The sequence below is a fragment of the Thalassophryne amazonica genome, chromosome 5, assembly GCF_902500255.1.
Source record: "Thalassophryne amazonica chromosome 5, fThaAma1.1, whole genome shotgun sequence".
Lineage (NCBI taxonomy): Eukaryota > Metazoa > Chordata > Actinopteri > Batrachoidiformes > Batrachoididae > Thalassophryne > Thalassophryne amazonica.
The window spans coordinates 8,584,027-8,599,402 of record NC_047107.1 but is presented as its reverse complement, the minus strand read 5'-3'; the positions used below and the strand labels follow the sequence as shown (position 1 = coordinate 8,599,402).

The window sequence follows — 15,376 nt, the reverse complement described above, 5'->3', positions numbered from 1 at the left end:
AGTTAGCTTCAATAACAGCTAATCAGCTAACTGAAAAGTTGTCTTTTATGAAGCTAAACCGATAAACCACCCAAAAAATTTTCGGAAGCTACAGCTAACTTTCAGTATTGTCTCCAGTACACTTGCAATTACTAACAAGCTGATTTTGAGTTTTAACACCACATCAAAGGTGACTATAGACCCAAACAATTAATCAGCACTTCTGTCTTTGTGTGCCCTGCCAACACCTGGAAGCTCCTGTTTGCTACATATTTTTCAGCAGTGAAGCAGTTGAGAGGAGCTAAGCTCAACTCTATACACACACACACACACACACACACACACACACACACACACACACACACACACACACACACACACACACACACACACACACACACACACACACACACACAAACAAAAAAAAAAATCATTATTCCTTAATAGAACAGAGTAGTGCCGCCGTGAGGCAGAGGTCTTGGAAAATAAAGCAGTTTTGACTTATGGTTTTGATTTAGAAATCAAATAAATTAATACAGATAGAATTACTCCATTCATGTCAGTTCTGTCATTTGTTCAAAGTTAAAATATAACACATTTTTAAATTTTAAATAATGCACTAATTCTGAAATTTTGTAACAAACACAGACAGATGCCAAAGGGGATTATGGGTAAAACGAGCCTCTGCTAACACTAATTTGAAGAGTTTCAGTCAGGTTTTAGAATTCATCATAGTACAGAAACAGCATTAGTGAAGGTTACAAATGATCTTCTTATGGCCTCGGACAGTGGACTCATCTCTGTGCTTGTTCTGTTAGACCTCAGTGCTGCTTTTGATACTGTTGACCATAAAATTTTATTACAGAGATTAGAGCATGCCATAGGTATTAAAGACACTGCGCTGTGGTGGTTTGAATCATATTTGTCTAATAGATTACAATTTGTTCATGTAAATGGGGAATCTTCTTCACAGACTGAAGTTAATTATGGAGTTCCACAAGGTTCTGTGCTAGGACCAATTTTATTCACTTTATACATGCTTCCCTTAGGCAGTATTATTAGACGGCATTGCTTAAATTTTCATTGTTACGCAGATGATACCCAGCTTTATCTATCCATGAAGCCAGAGGACACACACCAATTAGCTAAACTGCAGGATTGTCTTACAGACATAAAGACATGGATGACCTCTAATTTCCTGCTTTTAAACTCAGATAAAACTGAACTTATTGTACTTGGCCCCACAAATCTTAGAAACATGGTGTCTAACCAGACCCTTACTCTGGATGGCATTACCCTGACCTCTAGTAATACTGTGAGAAATCTTGGAGTCATTTTTGATCAGGATATGTCATTCAAAGCGCATATTAAACAAATATGTAGGACTGCTTTTTTGCATTTACGCAATATCTCTAAAATCAGAAAGGTCTTGTCTCAGAGTGATGCTGAAAAACTAATTCACGCATTTATTTCCTCTAGGCTGGACTATTGTAATTCATTATTATCAGGTTGGCCTAAAAGTTCCCTAAAAAGCCTTCAGTTAATTCAAAATGCTGCAGCTAGAGTACTGACGGGGACTAGAAGGAGAGAGCATATCTCACCCATATTGGCCTCTCTTCATTGGCTTCCTGTTAATTCTAGAATAGAATTTAAAATTCTTCTTCTTACTTATAAGGTTTTGAATAATCAGGTCCCATCTTATCTTAGGGACCTCGTAGTACCATATCACCCCAATAGAGCGCTTCGCTCTCAGACTGCAGGCTTACTTGTAGTTCCTAGGGTTTGTAAGAGTAGAATGGGAGGCAGAGCCTTCAGCTTTCAGGCTCCTCTCCTGTGGAACCAGCTCACAATTCAGATCAGGGAGACAGACACCCTCTCTACTTTTAAGATTAGGCTTAAAACTTTCCTTTTTGCTACAGCTTATAGTTAGGGCTGGATCAGGTGACCCTGAACCATCCCTTAGTTATGCTGCTATAGACGTAGACTGCTGGGGGGTTCCCATGATGCACTGTTTCTTTCTCTTTTTGCTCTGTATGCACCACTCTGCATTTAATCATTAGTGATCGATCTCTGCTCCCCTCCACAGCATGTCTTTTTCCTGGTTCTCTCCCTCAGCCCCAACCAGTCCCAGCAGAAGACTGCCCCTCCCTGAGCCTGGTTCTGCTGGAGGTTTCTTCCTGTTAAAAGGGAGTTTTTCCTTCCCACTGTAGCCAGGTGCTTGCTCACAGGGGGTCGTTTTGACCGTTGGGGTTTTACATAATTATTGTATGGCCTTGCCTTACAATATAAAGCGCCTTGGGGCAACTGTTTGTTGTGATTTGGCGCTATATAAAAAAATTGATTGATTGATTGATTGACTAATTGGTTGACTCATTCATTCTATGTAAAAACCAACACGTTAATGTGAGGTGTGTGTTGGTGTTTACATATAAATGTGCTTTTGTAAAATATGCCATTTTTTATTTGTAAAAAAAATCCATTTGCAAAAGCCAAAAGTAAAGCTGCGATTAGAGAACCGTCTCATATAACCAGGGTCAAAATAAATAGAACACTGCCATCTACTGGTGCCCAGACGCTCAGACCCTAACCCATAATCCTTTGCGCGCCAGAGAGTTGCTGCGGTTTAAACAGCACAGAGAGAAACCACGTGTCGACCATTGTAAATGAACATTATACAACCAAAATGTACATTTTTATTTCTTTTCATCAGGTGCAGCAAGAGGCTTCAACTCTCTGGTGCGCGAAGAATTATGAGATATCTCAATAGTTGGAGCAAATCCTGCCATGAACACTGCTGGCCAGTAGATGGCAGTAGAGCCCGTGAAAACTTGCCAAAACAAATATTCCAAATAAATAATCAGTGTCTGCTACATTTAAGCTGCGTGGAATTTAATAAACGCAAGCTGAATTTCAGACATTTTATATATATTACACTGGAACAAAGAGGACAGACAGTGTTTGACATAAACAGGATGTTAAAGAGCAAACAGGAAGTGATTGTAGCTCACAATGATTCCAAATGAAAACAATGGAGAAACATCCTGAGCTTCTTCTGGCTTTTTTTTTTTTTTTTTTTTTTTTTTTTTTTTTTTTTTTTACATAAAACAAACACAATAACAATGTCTGTAAACCCAAAGAATATATTCATGAGAGTTTTAGGCACAATATACAAAGAGTTTAATGCTGTTGTGGAGCCTGATCAGAACGTCTCAAATGCATTTCTCCTGTCGTGAATGTACTGAGATTACCCATACGGCACTGAACAGCATGTCCACACTAAAACCTTCTAAATTAGTGCATTACTTTAAAACTAAAACATATATCGGATATTTTCACTTTATGAAACTTCAGACGTGACTAGGGTTGGGTATCGAGAACCGGTTCTTTTCAAGTATCGTTAAGAAATGATTCGATCCATCGATATCGATAGCCTTTTTGCTTAATGATTCCCTTATCGGTCCTTCAGAGCAGCCATTGTTTTTGAGGGTGTTTGTCAGGAAAATGATCATTCCTCTCTGTTGATTACAGACCCTGCAGCGGCTCTGTAATCAACCGTTTCTGCAGTGCGACTCCACATTGAAGCGTGAATCAATGAAGCAATGCTTCAGTCCGCTGGCTCGTTGGTTCTTTGACTCACTGCTTCTCAGAAGCAGCAAATCTGCTTGTTAACCCCTCTCAGAGCCATTAAAATGTCAATCATGAGTCACTTTTGTGTGGCTTAAAGTCACTAACTGGAACTCTTGTCTTGCAGTCGAGAAACGAGAATCGTCCTCCATTCCGTTGGCACAGCTCCAAACGCTGTGCATCTCTCTGCTGAGACAGAGTCCGCTCGGAATTAAAAATGTCAAAATGAATTGCCACTTTGAATAAAATGACACCTCTTTACAAACGTAATACAGACAAGAAACTACAGTCGACTAAAACATTTTTTTTTCCTCCCAAAATGAGACGTCCTGCACAGCAGCTGTAAGAGCTCAGCTCAGATGTATGGAAAGACATTCATGCCAATAATGTCTGAAAGGAAATGCTTTTGACAAAAACTACAGATTTTGTTTATTTCTATTTATATCCAGAGATCAAGGATCCACTATGTAGAGTTTATTATGTCAAAAGTTTAAGGATCCAGTGACCAATTTCATATTTATTTACTTTAAGACTCAGTAAAATGTTGTTCAATTTCAATTCAATTTCAATTTAATCGGGTTATAAAGCACCAAATCACAACAAAAGCCATCTCAAGGTACCTCACATAGAACAGTTAAACATAAAAAATTAAAATAAAAAAAATTCAAATACATAGTTAAAAACAGAAGTAAATGAATAAAACAGATAAAAATAAAAAGTATTCATAAGAAAGAGAATAAAAATAGGCTTTAAGTCTTGGCTTAAAAATGTCCACGGACTCTGACTGCGTAATGGTCGTAGGAAGACCGTTCCACAGAGCGGGTGCATGATAAGAAAAAGCTCTTTGACCCTTTGACATAGAAAACCTGTAAAGCCTACTTTTAGTACACAAAAAATTCACAAAAGGTATCGAAAAGGGAATCGATAAGGAATCAGATCGATAAGCGGAATTGATAATGGTATCAATATCGATATCGATATCGATAGAATCTTATTGATACCCATCCCTAGACGTGATGTTAATTTAACCTCTTAAACCCTAGAGTCCCCAAATTTGCGGACTTGCCCTGTTTTGGAGCATTTGAACACTAACCAATGCTGACACCAACATACACTTATTATACATCAAAATGTCAAGTGAGGTCTCCTCTACAAAAGTATCCACTTCACTCACATATCAACTAATCACAGCTGAAATGCCAAGCAAATAGAGACATACATCAGAATTCATTTTTGGGGAAAAAAAACCTCATTTACTCCTACCAAGTATTATTTACTTTGAATTTTTTTTGCATCCACAACATCCCCTAGGACCTGTCTTTTAGCTGATCCAAACCTTTGCATTTTTAACCTTGTACAAGCTGAGAAATAAATCATAATGTATGGGTATGTGAGTTTGGTGAAATAGGCTCTAGGGCTTAAGGGGTTAAATACCTTGTCTGAAATTAGTTTGGTTAAAGTTTTAACCATAAGTTAAAACTGTACAGAGTAAGAATTTAATTGTGTGGTGTAACTGCCTGTTTTTACTGTGCACATGATATTAAAAAAACTCTTAAAGTGAAATCTTGATCCAGAATCTGGATCCGGATCACCTCCAAAATTCAGTGAAGTCTTCCATGGCCTAAAATCTATCTGTGGGGGATATTTCCTCAAAATCTGTGCAGTTGTTTTGACATACTGTAATTCTGGTAACAGACAGAAAATCAAGTAAATAATCACTGATAATTTCATTATTTCTTTGGCGGACGGAATAATTAAAAGATGGCAAAATTATGACCTTGTGTCTGTCTGTGATTCTGTGCTCTGGAGAGCGTCGAGTCACAGGTTGTGACATTACCTCTGCCAAAAAGTGATGAGCATCAGCAAGTAAATAAAAATCAAGAACTTTGTCAGAGTTGACACATTTGCTCAGCTGACTATACCAGGTCTTTATCCACAACCACAGTTTCACAGGAAGTAGATTAAATGTCAGCATTGCTTTTGTTGTTGTTGTTGTTGTAGATGGTGCAGAGGGTTCTGTTCAGCTTCCGACGCCAGGCCAAAGTGTCGCCGGTCGGCTCTTAGCGGTCATAGAGGATCTGGATCAAGCTCACGCCACCTTTGAGCGTAAGGAAATGGAAGACTGAATGAACATGAGTGACGCGCTGAGGGAGTTCTGCTACATAGAAACATTTGCTTTCTTTGAGTGCCAGTGATTCCACAAGGTGATGAACTCTGGGGACATCAGAGGGACCAAAGGCAGACTTAAGAAATCCAGGAAGGAAGAATCACAGCCGATGCTGAGCACATTTCCATGTTGGCACAGCCAAGCGGGTAGGTCACTCCGGGTGAAGGTAATCTGGATCAAAATCTGTCCACAGTTTTCTTTTGCAGATCACAAGGTCAATGACAGAATTATGGGTGCTGTCCTTGAGACGATGTGTCACATACATGAAACCAGGGATTTCCAACCCTGCTCCTGGACAACAGCTCTCCAACTTCTAACGGTCCACATGCCGCCCGCAGCAAATTAACTTAGCCAGGTGTGTTCACCCAATGGAGCTGAGAAATACGAGAGTTAAAAAAACAAAAACAAAAAAAAAAACAAATGTGCGAGTAGAGCAGGTAAACAAACAAAAAAAGACGTAAAATGTGCAGGAGCAGGGTTGGAGACCCCAACCAACAGCTGCTGGAATAACAGACCAAAACAAATGTCAACATAAGACAATGATAATCTTCACATCCAAACCATATATTTATTTATTTATTTATGACTTTAGAATTACAGAGACTTTGCAAATTTTTTTCAGATTGATCCCAGCCTCTGGACCGTGTTGCCAGTTTGGGGCTGATAAAGGATGATATTCTCCTCATATCTCCACTGATCACGTCAAATTCAGATTTCTGGAAAAACATCACTATTTCTGGGGTATTAAAACAGGCTCCTCGATGGTCCAAGTGACTTCCAACCATCAATTTCAATTTACTCACTAAATGGAGGACCGGGCCGGTCTGCTCATTCACTGGCTGTTGCCAGAGCGCTGCCATCTTTCTTAGCATTGAACAACCAGACATAATAGAAATCAATGGGCAATGTTTTCAAGAGAGTTTCACCATAAATCTGCATTTTCTTTGCTGTTACATTTATTCAAACTCAGTTCCACATTTGTACAGCCACTATTTGTCAAAACAAACACAGAACAGGATCATACTATTTATACACTGTAAAAGACTTGAATTAATTTGTTAGTCACAGGCCAGATGTTGTGAAGAGTTCACCTGGAGTTATGAATGTTGTTTATACTATCCCGACCACTGAAGTCATTATCAAGATAGAAAATAATACCCTCAGTTTGTCAAACAGGAACATATTTAAACACATTATGTCTGTCAATGCACATAACCACTAAACATCCACCTGAGACTTTGATCAAATCACAAATTCACAGAGTATCTGCTTGACCCTTTGGTCAACGCACAACACCACTGAGTATCTGCATAATTTCTGATGGTCTGCCTAAACTTTTGTGTACAAAACCACCCAACATCCACCAGACTCTTTGCTCAAAGCACATAACCACTGAACATCCACCAGACCCTTCAGGGCTGGTGCTAGGCATTTGGGTGCCCTAAGCACAAATGCTTTGTGGTGCCCCCCCCCCCAATTCAGAAATTGTCAGTGCGGTTCTCTTTATTTCCAAAATAACTTCTCAATACTCAATATTAAATTAACATTGTGTTATTATTTAAAAAAATGATTTATGTTTTGAAAACTGCTGCAAATAAACAATTTTGCATTAAAAATGGCACCAAACATGACAAGAAATAAATATAAAATTTAAAATGAATAAATACCACCACCATTATTAAAAAAACAAAAACAAAAAACTGATTTGTGCAATCACAGTATACTGAACTGTGTGTTCTTTCTCTTGCTGGGTTTTTCTGCTTGGGTCTGTCTGTCACTATCTCTCTTGTCTGACTCTTGGTTCTTGGTAGTGGGTGTTTCCCTCTCTCTGGCCACACCCTTGTGCTGGTGCTTTCAATGTTGTTTCTGATTTACTGATTACCACCTGGGGTTATATAAGCTCACTGGGTGTGTTAGTCCGCCAGTTTGTCATGCCTTGTTTGTCTGTACCTGCGTTCAATAGTCCTGCCTGCCCCCTTGTGTGTTCTTGACCTCCAGCCTGTTGCATCGACTACACCTTTTTGCCTGACGATTTTTGTAGTTCTGGTTTTGCTTTTCTTTGACTGCCTACTCATGTACCGTCCTCTGCTATCCACAACAGTTAAGCCTTCTAAAAACCAAAGCTGTCTGTTCAAGCCATGCATTTGTGTCCAGCAGTTCCTGACCATCTAGCCTGATACAACAAACTGGCCAACAATGGACACAGCCAGCTCTGGCCCATTTCAGTAGGCAGTACGCCACCACAGTAGGCAGCTCACTCAGCAAGAAGACCACCTCACGCTCTTAGTTCCGCATTTAAGCAATCTTGCTAAATGCCAGGACTCGTTCATGGAGTCTGTGAGTGCACAGATGAGACAATTACTGTCAAGATTAAATCATCAGGCTTCTTCTGAAACAGCCACCGGCAGCACCAGTGCACCTCCACCGAGGTCATCAGCAGCCTTACCGGCTTCTGTACCTGAACCTATCTAGTGAAATCAGTTGTGTCCACCTGAAGGCTTCTCAGGTGAGTCTGGTGATGTCAGACCTTTTATTACTCAGTGTGAGTTGCATTTTGAGCTCATGTCATGTAAGTTGCCTTCCAATAGGACGAAGATACCTTATGATCACTCACCTGACTGGTCGTGCTGCGGTGTGGGCAACAGCAGAATGGGGTTGTCAGTCCACTACCTGTGCCTCCCTTCTGGCTTTCATCGCTGTTCTTCTTCAACAGGTGTTTCAACACACATCTCCGGGGCGTGAAGCTGCACGTACCCTGATGAGGCTGAAGCAGGGTGGCCGCCGAGTCACAGACTACGCCGTTGACTTCCGCATTCTGGCGTCCAAAAGTGAATGGAATACCGTGGCGCTCCGTGATGTCTTCTTCCAGGGGCTGGCTGACAATATCCAGGACCAGCTCATAGCTCTAGACATACACAAAGACCTTGACGAACACCAGACCAACCGGCGTCTCCAGGACCGTCCCCGCTGAGCAGCTCAGTTTCCGGACTGGCGCTCCACTACACCTCCCACCCATATGACTTCCTCGAGCCACGTCGGAGCAGAATCATCACATCGCAGCAGTGGGATCGCACCTGTCTGTCCTTGGTCGAGAGACAATGCCGCTGAGGCCAGACTTTGTTTTTACTGTGGACATTCTGGACATTTGATAACCAATTGTCAGGCCAGGGGTGCCACTGTGCGGCTACAGTCTGACTTACGAGTGATTCAAAACTCTATTCTTCCGTCCTCAGCACAGAATTCCGGCAAAATTATCCTCTAAAAATTAATCAGCTTCCATGTCAGCTTTTGTTGATTCCAGTTCTGATGCTAACTTGATGTTGTCCTCTCTTTAAGCTCATGCAACCTCTGGTGGTGTGCGCTGTGTATGGCCATGAATTGGTTTGTATTACTCACAGGAATCAGTCAGTTTCTATAGTAGTGTTAGAAAACCACTCAGAATTAATCAGCTTTTACTTATTTGACAATATGACTCACTCAATAATCCTGGGGCACCCCTGGTTGCAACAACACAGTCCTAATTTCAGTTGGTCTAAAGGTGAAATAGTTTCTTGGGGGTCTGCATGTAAACAGTCCTGCTTGTTAAAACCCGCTCATTCTCAGCCAGATTCCAACCCGATCTCGTGGGGGTGCTACCATGCTGTCATGATTTAGCTCCAGTATTCAGAAAAAGCAAGCCAAATCTCTGCCTCCACATCAGGAATATGATTGCTCTATTGAGCTTCTCCCAGGGACAAGCCCACCTCGGGAAAAGCTCTTTTCTCTGTTGGCACCTGAATGCCACGCCATGAACGAGTACATACAGGAGTCTTTGGCGGTGGGTTTGGTTAGCAAAAAAATAATGAAAAGACACGCACATCCAGGTCCGTATTGGCATGCAGGATCAAGCAAAAGAATAGCACAAAAAACGAAAAAGAGATCCGCACAGCCAGTTAGCTCCCAAACAAGCCTTTAATAACACCGATAGTGACGTTTCGGGCCTCGCCCTTCATCAGACATCATGATAGTGCCAGGACGCACCTGTATATGAATTAACATTAATTGACAACGTGTGAAAATGCAAAACTCTTAACATAAACATGATCATCAGGATGGGTTCATACTATATATGATGGTCCACTTAAATCCATTAAAATATCTACTTCATTAGGAAAAAAAAACAGATTTAAATGCAATTTGAATTCAGATAAATACCATACACAAAAAACTATTAGCACAAACGTAATCATCATCATCAGGAAGGGTTCATACTATATATGATGGTCCACTTGAATCCATTAAAATATCTATTTCATTAGAAAAAGAAAGATATAAATACAATTTAAATTCAGATAAATTTCATTCTCACATACACACACAAAACAAAAAAAACACTATGATTCTTAAAGTGTCTATTTCAACTGGAAGACCCCAAATGCGCTGCCAAATGAGCCGGAACTACCGATTGCAAATTTGTACCACTCTTCATCAATTAAAAATGAAGTAATTAAATAATTTAATAAATTCATATATACGATTAAAAACAGCTATACATGTTTACCAATAAAGTCGATTAAATCCAAAAAGAATGAAAACATTATTGAATGGATGAAATCCACAGCATTAGAAAGCGTGCTGTGTGTGATAATCGACTTAGTTCTTTAAAAAAATTCAGTATGATTAAAGAGTCCCTAATTTTGCAGAGAAAATGGGCCTAAGCTGCCAAAAAACAGGTTTGTGTCACTCTGCACAGTTCCGAAGCATCAAACATAACGAAATAATTCTTATACAAATCTGAAAACAACCATGCATGTTGTCAAGTAAATTACCTCAGCCCCCCCCCCCCCCCAAAAAAACCCCACACACGTTTACACTCCTTTTACAGTATAAGCGTCAGGTATGTACCATCATAAAATACTGTAAAAAAAACTAATAATAAATACACCAAAAAAGGAGAAGAAAGAAGAAAAACAAACAGAAACAAACAGGTGCATCCAACTGGTGCAATCGACACAAGATGCTGGAGTCAAACATCAAGGTTATATAAAAAACAAGATGCTGAAATCGAACAAGATCAACACAGGGGAATGATCGCATAAGACAACTGAATTGACACAAGTGATGATGACAAAGCTACAAAAAGAATCACAAAAAAGGTCTGATGTCAAAATCCTCATTTAGTCCTTTAGGAGTGAGTGTCCAGAGTGTAGATCCAATAACTTTCTCTTTTAAGTAAATACTGATTAATGTCACCACCGCAGTTCGTAAGTTTAACTTGTTCTATCCCGATGATAGATTGAAGTGGACCATCATATATAGTATGAACCCATCCTGATGATCATGTTCATGTTGAGGTTTTTTTTTTTTTTTTTTTTTTTTTTTTTTGCCATTTTCACACGTCAATTAATGTTAATTCATATACAGGTGCGTCCTGGCACTATCATGATGTCTGATGAAGGGCGAGGCCCGAAACGTCACTATCGGTGTTATTAAAGGCTTGTTTGGGAGCTAACTGGCTGTGCGGATCTCTTTTTCGTTTTTTGGTGGGTTTGATTAGACCATCCTCATCACCCGCAGGGGCGGGGTTCTTTTTCGTTGAGAAATACGATAAAATGCTGTGCCCGTGTATTGATTATCAGGGGCTAAACAACATTACAGTTAAGAACCGTTATCCTCTGCCACTCATCTCAACCGTGTTCGGGTTTTTAGAAGGGGCCAGAATCTTCACCAAACTTGATCTTTGTAACACTTACCATCTAGTTAGGATAAAACAAGGAGAAGAATGGAAAACCGCTTTTAACACCCCGTCTGGTCACTATAAATATTTAGTCATGCCTTTTGGCTTCGCCAATGCTCCAGCTGTTTTCCAAAATTTAGTTAATGATGTGTTGGGGGAATATTTAAATAAATTTGTTTTCATATACTTGGATGACTTACTAATTTTCTCTCCCAATCCAGAAACCCACACCAGTCATGTGCGCAATGTATTGCAGACTTTGCTGCACCATAACCTCTTCGTCAAGGCTGAAAAATGTGAATTCCATAAAACCACTGTTTCATTCCTGGGTTTTATCATACCAGAGGGAGAGATTAAGATGGACCCTGATAAGGTGGAGGCAGTGTGTGACTGAGGGGTTCCAACCTCATGGAAGGAAGTACAAAGATTCCTGGGTTTCGCCAACTTTTAGCGTAAATTCATTAATAACTTCAGCACCGTCGCCGCTCCACTGCACGCAGTCACATCATCCCTCTGGCTGTTTGTCTGGATGCTGCAGTGCAGCAAGGCTTTTAGGGTCCTAAAGAAATGCTTCACTGTAGCCCCTATGTTGCTCCTCCCTGACCCTGCTCGACAGTTCGTGGTTGAGGTCGATGCTTCTGATGTTGGTGTGGGTGCGGTCCTCTCGCAACGTAATCCCTCCAACAATAGGTTGCATCTGTGCACTTATCTGTCCAAAAAGTTGACCACAGCAGAGCGTAACTATAGCATCAGGGGCTGAGAACTGTTGGCGGTGAAAGTAGCCTTGGAGGAATGGTGCCACTGGTTGGAGGGGGCACAGATGCCATTTTTGGTTTACATAGATCAAAAAAATCTTGCGTATCTGCAAACCGCTAAGCGCCTCAATGCTCGTCAGGCTAGGTGGGCAGTTTTTTCAGCTGTTTTGACTTTGTGCTCTCTTATTGGCTGGGCTCCAAAAATGGCAAACCTGAAGTGTTGTTCCGACAGGGCCACCCAGTAGACGCGCCATCCGACCCGGGCGCTATCCTGCTCACATCCTGTTTTGTTTCAGCCTTTACCTGCGAAATTGAATCCAGGGTCAAGTCAGCTGTAGGTGATGTGCCGGTTCCTCCAGGTTGTCCTGGAGCAAGCTTTTTGTCCCTACAGCTCTTTTTGTCCTGCAGGGGGAACATGATCAGGTGGGGACATGACAGCTGCTTCTCTTGGCACCTGGGAATCAAGACAACTGTGTTTGTTGTTCAACAGAGGTTTTGTTGGCCCAGATTATTGAAAGACATAACCGATTATGTTAACGCTTGCCAAGTGTGTGACACTAATAAGTCATCTAACCGTCCACCTGCAGGTCCATTAATGCCTTTGCCTGTTCCTACTCGTCCTTGGTCACACATCGCATTGGATTTTGTAATTGGATTTGTACTGTTGTATTAACTGCGGTTGATAGACTGTCTAAGATGGCTCATTTTGTTCCACTGGTCAAACTGCCCTCAGCTAAAGAAACAGCTGAGATAATGTTTTCTCAAGTGTTTAAACTGCATGGATTTCTCCAGGACACCGTGTCTGATCGGGGTCCTCAATTCATGTACAACTTCTGGAGGGAGTTCTGCCACCTCCTCAGGTTCACTGCCAGCTTAACCTCGGGCTACCATCCACAGGCCAATGGTCAGACAGAACGCTACAACCAAGAACTCAAAAAAGGACTCCGAATTCTCACCTTTCAGCATCTTGCTTCATGGTCTTCACAACTGCCCTGGATAGAACTTGCACATAACACCTTACTTTCTGCATCCTCCAGTTTTTCCCCTTTTCATGTTGTTTATGGTCATCACCCTTCTCTGTTTCCACCCACAGTTCCTAACTCTCCTGTTCCATCCACCCCTGGACTCATTCTCCACTGCCGACAAACCTGGGACCGGGCAAGAAGAGCCCTGCTACGGTCTTCATTGGCCTATAAAGATGCTGCTGATCGGAAAAGTTCCTCTGCGCCACCATACGAGCCTGGTCAGAAGGTTTGGCTATCCACTCGTCACCTTCCGTTGAAAGAACTGCCCAGAAATCTGGCTCCCAGGTTCATTGGCCCATTCCCGGTCTCCAAAATCATTAACCCAGTATCTGTTCACCTCCGTCTCCCAAGGTCTCTGCGCATACATCCTACCTTTCACGTCAGCCATGTGAAGCCTGTCCAGTCCAACCCATTGTGCCCTCCAGCCGTTCCCCACCCTTCCGCCGGTTTGTGGATGGTGACCCTGTTTTTATTGTGCGGCGGCTCCTGGACTCTAGCCGCCGTGGAATCCAGTATCTCATGGACTGGGAGGGCTATGGCCTGGTATATACATTCTTTATTTTTAATGGTATAAGGGGAGGGTGCTTATAAGCTTTGCTTCTGCCTTCACCCTTTCGGCCACACTGGTTCTTTGTACATTGTTTCTTTTATGTTTTATTATTGCCTTTGTTCTTGCTCACCTGTGTGCCGGATAAATAAATACATTCAATTCAATTCAGTTTTGGATCTTGCTCTCATCCATGAGTTCCATGCTACCCAACGTGGTTCACCTGGGCCACCCGGGGTCGGGCATGGGGGGGGACTGTCTGGTTTTCTGTTTGATTATTTGGTCTGTTTAGTTATTTTTCTGTTTTGATGGGTTTTTGTTTTTCTGTGTGTTCTTTCTCTTGCTGGGTTTTTCTGCTTGGGTCTCTCTGTCACTACTGTCTGTTTGTCTCTTTGGTTCTTGGTGATGGGCATTTCCCTCTCTTTGGCCACCCCCTTGTTCTGGTGCTTTCCATGCACACTTGTTCCTGATTTGCTGATTATCACCTGGGGTTATATAAGATCACTGGGTGTGTTACTTCGCCAGTTTGTTGTGCCTTGTGCCTGCCTCCTTGTGTGATCTTGACCTCCAGCCTGTTGCATCGACCACGCCTTCTTGCCTGATGATTTTTGTACTGCTGGTCTTCTTTGACTCCCTACTCGTCTGCTGACCTCTGCTATCCACAACAGTAAAGTCTTCTAAATACCAGAGCTGTTTGTTCAAGCAGAGCATTTGTGTCCAGCAATTTCTGACCATCCAGCCTGATATGAACTTTGTAAACACAGAACAAAGTATTCAAGTATTTAGGCTTGTAAACATACATGTAAGTGATAATGTGCAAACTGCTTCAGTAAGTAATATACATAAGGTATATTACTTACTGAAGCAGTTTGCATTTATTAATCTCATCCTCTCAATCTCAACCTCACACGTGTCCAGAATGTGGTGGAGAGTCTACCAGGTGCGGCGTTGGTGGGGGAGCAAAGGGGAGAAATCAGTGCTTTTAAGTGATGCCTGTCCATGACAAGGAGAGAAACAGGTGAAAGTGCACCCACGCTTAAGAGACGAGCAACTCCAGGCAACCTTGTTGACCCCCAGTGGGATACCTGACTGCGTGGACAGATGCGTAATCCAGTGTGTAAGATAGGGATGTCCCGATCAGATTTTTTTTTGGCCCCGATCCGATTCCGAGTCATATGATTTTGAGTATCTGCCGAAACCGAGTCCCGATCCGGTACTTTAAAAAACTGAACAATGAACAAATCCTAAATATATAATAATTTCATTTTAATCACCTTATTTTATTATTTATCACTTAAACAGTGCACTTCTCCTTGAGGTAGCTTGAACAAGTAATACTCTACCTGACTTAAAAAATGTACAAATTTCCATGTTATTTTATTTGTCTAAAAATAAATGTCCAAGGTTCCTTATTTTAAACAAGAAATTATCTAATCTCAAATAACAGGTGGTTTTAATTTATAGATGAAAGGTTTTTAAAGAACCATTTATTGATTTAGCTATTTTAATTACAAGTGTTCTAAACTTTTTTAACAGTAATCAGAAATTTTGAGGGCAACAACA

General features: G+C 41.3%; 1 protein-coding gene across 2 annotated transcripts in view; it reads left to right on the top strand.

Moving 5' to 3' along the window:
- The window catches only part of LOC117510090 (rasGAP-activating-like protein 1), a 145,768-nt gene extending 131,887 nt beyond the window's left edge, over positions 1-13,881 (top strand). The window contains exons 21-22 of one of the 2 annotated variants that reach the window (XR_004560612.1): positions 5,605-5,916; positions 13,335-13,881. Coding sequence is in view for 1 of the 2 variants with exons in the window: in XM_034169705.1 (XP_034025596.1) it covers positions 5,605-5,729 (125 nt within the window). In the remaining variant the exon portion in view is untranslated. Of the gene's footprint in view, positions 1-5,604; positions 5,978-13,334 lie in introns of those variants that run through there. The other variant, XM_034169705.1, reaches the window with a different exon arrangement.
- The last annotated feature ends 1,495 nt before the right edge of the window (positions 13,882-15,376 follow it).